Genomic DNA, 8,178 nt, shown 5'->3' with positions numbered 1-8,178 from the left:
ATGAGCCTCCGCTGCCCTCGCCTCACTCCCTCACCCTCCACCCTGAGCCCCCGAATCACTGTAACTCATCGCGCACGGGCTCCTGGTTATCGCTGGCATTATTCCTCCCTCCCATTGTTCCCAACAGCTTTGAAGCTGAGTCCCCGCTTCCCAGGTACAGACAGGTGTTTAAATACCATTGTCTCCTGCAGACTTTCTTACTCCATGGGGTTTCAACGCTGAAAGGTGGATTTTGGTGACAAAATGGGAGAGTCATTAAGATGTGGCGGGCTGTGATGGAGGGGACAGCACCTGGCCAGGCCGCTCCCGCTCAGAGGTGTCCGTGGAGGCCGAGCGAGGGGCAAGCCACTAGCCTCCCTCTCATGACAGAGCGGCTGCCGCCTCTCTTGCTGTGGGGCCCTGATCCAGGCATTGCTGGGTGTTATCTAATCTCAGCTGCACAGAGGTGAGGAAACCGAGCCCCAGACAGGTAAAGACACACGTCCGAACTTTCACGGCTGGCTGTGGACCCAGGGCAGTCTGGCTTCAGAGTTCTCAGCCACTCCAGGTGACCTCAGCGGGAGGGAGGGAAGGTGGGCTGGGCGGTTAGCAAGGGGTGATCATGGGGCTCAGGGACATGTACAGGGGAGTCCCGGTGTCCAAGGCACAGCTGTGCCCCTGGCCACCGGCTCGGTGCCTCCACACTAGGCCACCTGGGTTGCATCCTTGCTCTGCCACCCACCAAGCCCTCTAAATCCCCAAATGAGTTACGGTGATTAGGAGGTTTCAAAGGAAATGAAACTTCAGGGTGGAGGAGAAGGGGGTGAGGGCAAACAAGCCTTAACCTGGGTTGTTAACGTTGATATTAACTTCACCCAGGTGCCCCTGCCGTCCAGGCCCCCAGAGATGTCAAGGTCAGCCTCGGGCCTGACCCCCAACAGCCCGGAGCGGGGCTGTTTGGTGTGGTTTCTCACATAAACGTTGCAGACCACGGGTCAGCTTGACCAAGTTACTGCATCTCCCTGTGCCCCAGTTTCCTCATCGGAAGAGTGGGGATAAGCATCGTGCCTGTCTCGCAGCAAGGAGTAAACGTGTGAATATCTGTAAAGCATCTAGAGCAGCACCTGGCCAGGTGGCTATCCCAGCATGCCTTAGGGACCTACAAGCGCCTGCTGTGGCCGCTGAGCGCAGAGGCCTTGCCTCTGGCTGGCTTGATGATCTTGGGTGGGTCTGAGCCTCAGTGTCCCCTCCTGTAAAATAAAAGTCACCAGGTCAGGTGTCTTCCCAGTCCTGTCTAGCTTCTCGGTGACAGAGCCTGCCCCTCTGCCCTGGCGCTTGGCTTCCTCGAGCCCGTGTAGTCCCAGGGCACAGAGGGGGACACTGAAGCACGTGGATGGACGTGGGAGAGCCTGACGTGAAGCCCGGGCCAGGTGCTTCCACGGGGGTGTCTGTCCCATCTGTGCCTCCACCTACTGCCTGTCTTCCAGCTTGGGCACTTAATGGTCTGATTACCCCAACTTAGGAAGATGGCTGAGCCCAGAACTCGGGGGCATGGCGGGGGCCGGGGGTCATCAGAGCCCGTTTTGTGGGGTTCGGACTGGAGCCAGGAGAGTTCAGTTGGACCTGCGCACTTTGGGGTCTCGCCGAGTGGCTGTGGGACAGGCCCTTGTTCCGGGCGTCCATCTCCCTGGATCCAGTGAGGGCTGGTGGAGGCCACGTTCAAATCTCAGATGCAGATCGCTCAGAGCCTGGCCCGCGTCCTCACATTGCGCGCACACGACCCCCAGAGAGCGGTTGGTATGTTGTCTCATTGTGTAAAGGGGGAACTGAGGCACGAGGAGCTGCTTGTCAAAGTGGAGCTGCGATGTGAACTCACATGGCAGGTCACTGGAGAGCCAGGACCCGACCTCCTCTCCCCGCCTGTCCCTCCCCCACCTCCACAGGCCACCGGCCCCATCCCAGAGAGGGCCCGCGCCCCTTTCCCACGGAGAGCCCCAGCAGGTGTCCCTGGAGGCCTGGGCCTCCAACAATAGCCGCAGACCCGGGGCTGACCCAGCCCGTTATCAGGGCAGGAGATCACAAGCCATCTGGCCCCGCAGCTGCCCAGGTGGGCTCACCTTCCCAGCTCCATTTCAGAGAAACTCTACCCCTCGAGCTGTCCTGCCCTCCCCCAACCCCGGCCAGCCTGCCTGCCGCCCCTCAGCACAGACCAGAAAGATGCAGGCTGCCCATAGGACCTAGCCTGCCAGGTGCGGGGACTGAGCTGAGCACACAGCCTTCCCTGGCCTTAGGGCTCTGGGGACCGGCCACCGGTGAGGGGTAGCCCATTTCTCTGACACCTTGTGCACCAATGGGCTGTTCCAGCCACAGACAGGAGTGCTCAAGGTGATCATGCGAAGCAGAGTCGGTACCACATGGGCCAACTGAGGTCAGACTCAGGCCCCACGACAACCTGCGCGGTCTTGGAGAGGTTGTTCAGCGGCCCTGAGCCTGACTTCCTCACCCAGAAAAGCTGCCTTTGTGAAACTGAGCTCCCTGTGGGCAGAGGTCAGGAGGTTCCTTCAGCGCCATGTCCCCCGCACCCGTCCGTGGTGCTCCCTGAATGTCTGTGGCCTGAAGCCGTGGGTTAGCGCCGCTCCTCCTGACCCAGGGAGTGACTGCGTGGCAGGGACCCACAGGAGTCTGCAGGGTCACAGGACAGGGCCCTCAGGCGTGTTCCTTGACGTGGTCCTTCCCCGGTGCCCATGGTGGCGGAGCTCAGCAGTGAACAAGGCAGACCCGGGCCGTGATGGGTGTGGCACCGGTGTCCTTCCTGAACCCCAGCCCGTGACCCCGTGCTCTGGCCCAAGGCCCAGCAGCACAGTAGCCTCCTTGGGTCTCACGCTTTCCTCCCCACAGGATTCTGGCACAGCCCCGAGTGTGAATATGTCCGCCACTGCATCGCCAAGTCGCAGGAGCACGTGGAAGGGAAAGTGAGGTTGTCCGTGTTCAAGGGCCAGGTGTACATCCTCGGCCGGGAGTCCCCTCTGTCCCTCTACAACGAGGAGCTGGTGAGGTAGGTGCCCCTATACCTGTCTCGGGGCAGGCGCACGCCCTCACGTTCAGTGACCCTTCTGACAGCCTTTCTCAACGAAGCCGTGCCTGAGCGCGGGTCAGGCTCTGCGCAGGGCCCAAGGGCGATTGATGGTCAGGAAGAGTGTCGACGCCACCTCTGCCTTTCTGGAACGTTCAGGCTGGATGGGGATAAAGGCACCGATCACACGATCGCTTGAATTAGGAAAGACACAAGGCTGCGAGCACGTACAGGATACTCGGCTGGGTATAATCATTGGGGTGTGGGGACGTTTCCCTGAGGAAGTCATCTTTGAGCTGATCTCCAAAAGATAAGAGTACGTCACGTGCAGAGGCTCCGAGCCTTGGAAGAATCCGGAACATCCCAGACACTACAGGAACCCAAGGGGCAGGGGGCCATAGTATGAGTGTCCTGGAGCCAGAGCGTAAAGGGAAGGATGTGATTGGATCTGTGTGTTTTGAGGGTCCTTCTGGCTGCTCCAGAGAGTGAATTTGAGTGAGTGAGGGGCTGGCAAGAATGGAAACGAGGGCTCCTTGGGGTCACGCTGGTGGCTAAGACCAGGTTGACGGTTCTAGGAACAGAGAGCAGCAGATAGATTTGACGGATATTTAGGAGGCAAAATCAGAAGGGCGTGGATGGAGATGGAGAGGGCCAGGATCCCCCTGGGTTTTCTTGGCATGAGCAGCTGGGTGCACTTCGGTGGCACTCAGGGAGCTGAGGGGGACCGCCTGAGGAAGCACCCTGCTCTGGAGGACGGGTTTTCCGTGCGATAGGCCGGGACCATCTTGTGGGACGACGGGTCCGGAGCTGAGGAGAACGTGGGTTGAGGACATTGGGCGGCGGTGGACATTTCGCTGTCCTCCGAGGACCGTAGGGGAGAGTCAGTGAGAAGAGAAGGGGGCCGAGGAGGGGACCTTGCGGGGCTTCCTCGCCGCCGGGCCGGGCCAGGGTGCTGAGGGGGACGTGAGGGAAGCAGGAGAGGCCTGGCGGGCTGGGTCACAGGTAGCAGCTGCCTCTTAGCTGTGCCCGTTTGCGTCGCGAATGAGAGAGAGAAGGGCCTTGGCCACGGACCAAGGCATCTCTTTGGAGGTCGCCTGGCCACACAAGGTCGGGGACGGACCCCTGTGAGAAAGACAGCCACACCTAACCCCAGTCCCCGGCCGAGGCCAGCTCTCCCCTTCTGGGGGCCAGTCGAGAATTAAAGTACGAGTTCTGTTTGGCAGTCAATATTATTTTTCTCTTTCCCTCTCTTTGCCGGGTTGAGCTGCTCCCCCCGCCCTTCAATCTTTCTAAACACTTTATAAGCCATAAATATAACCGAATCAGTTTAGATCAGTCGGGGTAAATGTCAAATTATCTTCTCTCTTTCTCTCTCTGGCTCTTTCTTCCCTCCCCCTCCAAATCAGCAGCCTCTAATAATCTGTCCAACCCTTCATTAAGCCTTACAGTCTCACTCGGGGAGATTAAATGAATAAAGTAAAAAGGGAACGGAGAAAAAAAAGAGAGAAAAGCGGGAGCATTTATTCTCACTGTGTCTCCGACCATTTCCCTTTTCTCTTTGATTTCTACATCGCTGACTTGAAAGCCCTTGAGTGACAGCGTCACGGGGACCAGCGAGGAAGCCGCGAGAGGTAGCAGAACCGAAAATGCCGCGGCACAGTGGGTAGAAAGTAACGTAATTATAGAGCAGGTCAGAGCCACTCGAATGAACAAAAATAAAAGCGCAGAGGTTTTCTGTAGACCGTCAGGGGAGGCGAAAAAAAAAAAATCATTGTAAACTCTTTTCCTCCACGTTCCCCCCCGCCCCCCCCGCCACCCCCAAACCGCAGTTTGAAAAAGAGGTTTTTCAGTTCCTGAGAAACACCTCTGGAACCGTGTCGGCAGCCTCGTGGGACCAGCGTGTCCCTCAGTGTGGGCCTCACCTGGCAGCGGCGGCTGGGGCTGCCGGAAGGGCCCCTTTGGGGAAGGGTCGGGGGACTTTGTTTTGACACGTGGGAGATGGAGGCGGAAGGACAGATGTGCAGGCTGCAGGCGGGGAGGTGGGAAGGGGCTCCTGTGCCCTCTCAGGGCTGAGCTCAGGGACCCTTCCACAGGGGACGGGCGATTCAGACGGCGGGAGTGGGGCAGGTGTCCTCAGCTGGTTCATAGTTTCTGTTGGGGGGGGTCGGGTGAGGGATGGGGAGCAGGGGGTCATGTTAAGCTCCATTTATCACCCCGAGCAAGGTCTATAAAAGCGATTGGGGGAGGCCGGTGGTTTAGTTTGGCCTAGTCTTTCCTCTGCCTGGTAACGGGTCAGGCGGCAGCCCCTCTAAATTCTGACACCTTGTCCCTTTAGAGGGAACTCACTCGCTGGTCTGCGGCTGGTGGCTTCACACACCTGAGTGCTGGAGGGGCCGGCGGAGGTGGAGGGGAGCGAGGGGTGGGGGCGTGGGAGTACCATGTGCCAGCTTCAAGGTCCCATGAAGGTCAAGGCAAGGGCATGAGGGGAGGCAACAGCCCAAGTCCTGAACGATTTGGGGGCAGCAGGGTGTAGAGACCCCATTTGTCGTTGTTAAAAAAGTCTACAACCCACAAAGAGCCAGTCAGAGGCACGGCCTCAGGGTGGCTGAAGAACAGCAGATCCCCTCTGCCCTCCTCTTCCCAGTCTCACCTCTCCAGAGAAGGTTCCTGAGGGAACAGGCCACCTCCTTGTCATGGAGAACTTTGAAATTGCTGTGTCCTGAGGCTGGAGTTTTGCAGACATGAGGACAAGGGGCTGATTCAGGGCAGGGCGTGAGGAGGGGCCCGTGAGAAACAGGGGAAAGACCCCCTTTCCTCCAGAGGAAGGGCCTCGTGGAGTCAGATCTGAGACCACAGCGCCCTGAACGTGTCTTCAAAGAACTTATCCCGGCTGTAGCTAACAAAGGCAGACGGGCGATTGATTGCTTATGTCTGCTCCCCGCCAGGGGCGCTGTTCTCGTCTTGCTCTTGTTTTCTCAGCGCCTGGCAGGTAGTAGGTGCTTAATAAGTACCTGAATAAATGAATGAGTGAATGAATGCATGATGTGAGTAACCGCGAGTCTTAAGCACGTGCCGGGAGCCGGCTCCATCATTTCCAAGGGAGACACAGAAGCTCGGAGAGCAGGCAGGGATATATGCCTTGACCGCCATGACGGGGGTGGGGGCGGCACCAGGGTGCACACCCAGGTGGCCCAGCTTGAACAGCTGCAGCTGGGGAGACATTGGGAGGGTAGCTACTGGGAGGTCCCGAAGGATGGAGGCTGTTGAATGCGGGAGGTGGAAACCACAGACAGGTAGGAAGGAGACACCTGTTCTGTGAGTACAGCATTTCTCACCCCGCTCCGACATGGGGTGGTGCCCGGGTTTGAGGATGGGTTAGACAGGGTCTCACTGGCTGGACAAACAAGATGAAAGGTGACACAGTGGGCAGATCTTGACATGAATGCTGGAGGCCTCCCTGTAGCTCGAGGGACAAAAATCAAGGCTGTCCTTGTGCGCATCCCCTGGCCACCCAGGCCTTCAGCCACTGGACATCATCGGCTGCTCCTGGACACTCCTAGGAGCCCCTGCAGCCCTGAGGGCAGAGCCGGCTGGGATGTATGTCCTCAGTTTACCTGCGCAGTGCTCTGGTCATAGGAAGATTTCACGCGGCGAGCACTGGCTGAGCCAGGACCCGACCTGTCCATCTGTACACAGCTGTTCCTGGCCTAGAGGTCCCCTGGGTGCCAGGGGCAAGGCCCAGGGGTGCTGACAGGCTTCTCCTCTCTCCTTGCAGCATGGACGTGCAGGGCAATTACGAGCCAGTCGATGCCACTGGTTTCATCAACATTAACTCCCTGAGGTAAGAAGCTCTGGGTCCAGACGGGCCCTCAGACCCCCCAGGTGTGGGGAGCACACTCTTCTTCGACTGCTCCGACTGCTGCCCTGCCCTAGACAAGCCCCAGCTTCCGGCCCCTCCGCCCTCAGCATCCTCGGTGCCCGCTTTGGACCCAGCCTGCTCCCCTTCCCACCTGTGACAGCCAGAAGGGTCCTGGGCACTCGGGCTTTGCCTCCAGTCACTGCCACCCTCTCTCCAGCTGCGGGATTCAGCTAGGAGCCCCTTTCCTGGGCAACTTAGGGAAGTGGTGGAGAGAAAGAAAGCCTCGGATGCTCACCTGGCCAGCTCCTGCCTTCACTCACCGCACCTGAGCTGTAGGCTAGCCGGAAACCACCCCTAGGCATGTGGATCTCCACGGCCCAGTGGGGCAGCACACATCTGCAGCCACTCCGATGTGGCTTCAAATCCTAACCCTGCGGTGTGGTCTCAGACCCCTTCTGAACATCTTGGAGTCCCACGCAGGGCTGTTAGCCGTACCTGCCTCGCAGTCACAGGGAGAGTCTGCTTTGAGCTGGTGGGAATTGAGCAGGTGGCCCAGACCCTGGCATGCAGGACAGGTGGAGCACCTGGTAGCAGGCGATCGGCCTGGCATGGTTCTGGGGCCGGCTCGCACAAGTGCAAACAGGGTCATTTATTGCCAGCAGCCACCACAGACTAAGCCATTCCCACGCATCTCCTAGGTTGTCTCATTTAATTCTTACACAGATTTGCAACTCCAGAAATGGGCCCAGAGTGGTTAAGTCACTTGCCCACAGCCGCACAGCTAGGAAGCCACGGAGCCGAGTCCGGAAGGGCTGCCTGTCCACCTCTGGGTTCTTAATCCCCAGCTCCCTCCTCACGGGGCCTGGGGACGGGAGGAAGGCACGAGGGACGAGTCCCTCGTCTCCCTGCCACCAGCCCTGGGCACACAGCCACCATTTCCTCCCAGAGCCAGTCTCTGGTCCCTGTAGCCAGAGAGAGACATGGAATCCAGCTCCACCACCCTGGGCGCTCTCCCCAACGGCAGTCACCGTCACCACCCTACCTCTTCGCCCTCTGTTTGTATTCTGCGACTGTAAACCCTTTTAAATGGCTCCGAACACAGTGAGTTTTCATAATGGCCTCTTCACTTCTCCAGTCTCCAGTTAAATGCTTTGTCTTCAACAATGACAAGCAATGTTTTCCCCCTAAGATAAATTAATTACATGATCCTGATTGGAGGGCAGGAGAGGCCCCCGGGCAGGAGACGGAACAGAGGAAGGAAAAAAAG

The 8,178-nt window shown here is 58.7% G+C and overlaps 1 protein-coding gene across 1 annotated transcript in view; it reads left to right on the top strand.

Annotated features, from left to right (window-relative positions):
* ASS1 (argininosuccinate synthase 1) overlaps positions 1-6,897 on the top strand; it is a 46,907-nt gene extending 40,010 nt beyond the window's left edge. Inside the window, exons 13-14 of the mRNA XM_011370041.2 lie at positions 2,878-3,034; positions 6,828-6,897. Coding sequence (XP_011368343.1) covers positions 2,878-3,034; positions 6,828-6,897 — 227 coding nt within the window. The remainder of the gene's footprint in view (positions 1-2,877; positions 3,035-6,827) is intronic.
* The last annotated feature ends 1,281 nt before the right edge of the window (positions 6,898-8,178 follow it).

This window comes from Pteropus vampyrus, unplaced genomic scaffold, assembly GCF_000151845.1.
Source record: "Pteropus vampyrus isolate Shadow unplaced genomic scaffold, Pvam_2.0 Scaffold158, whole genome shotgun sequence".
Lineage (NCBI taxonomy): Eukaryota > Metazoa > Chordata > Mammalia > Chiroptera > Pteropodidae > Pteropus > Pteropus vampyrus.
Note: the sequence above shows the minus strand (reverse complement) of the source record. Positions and strands in the feature narration are given on the sequence as shown.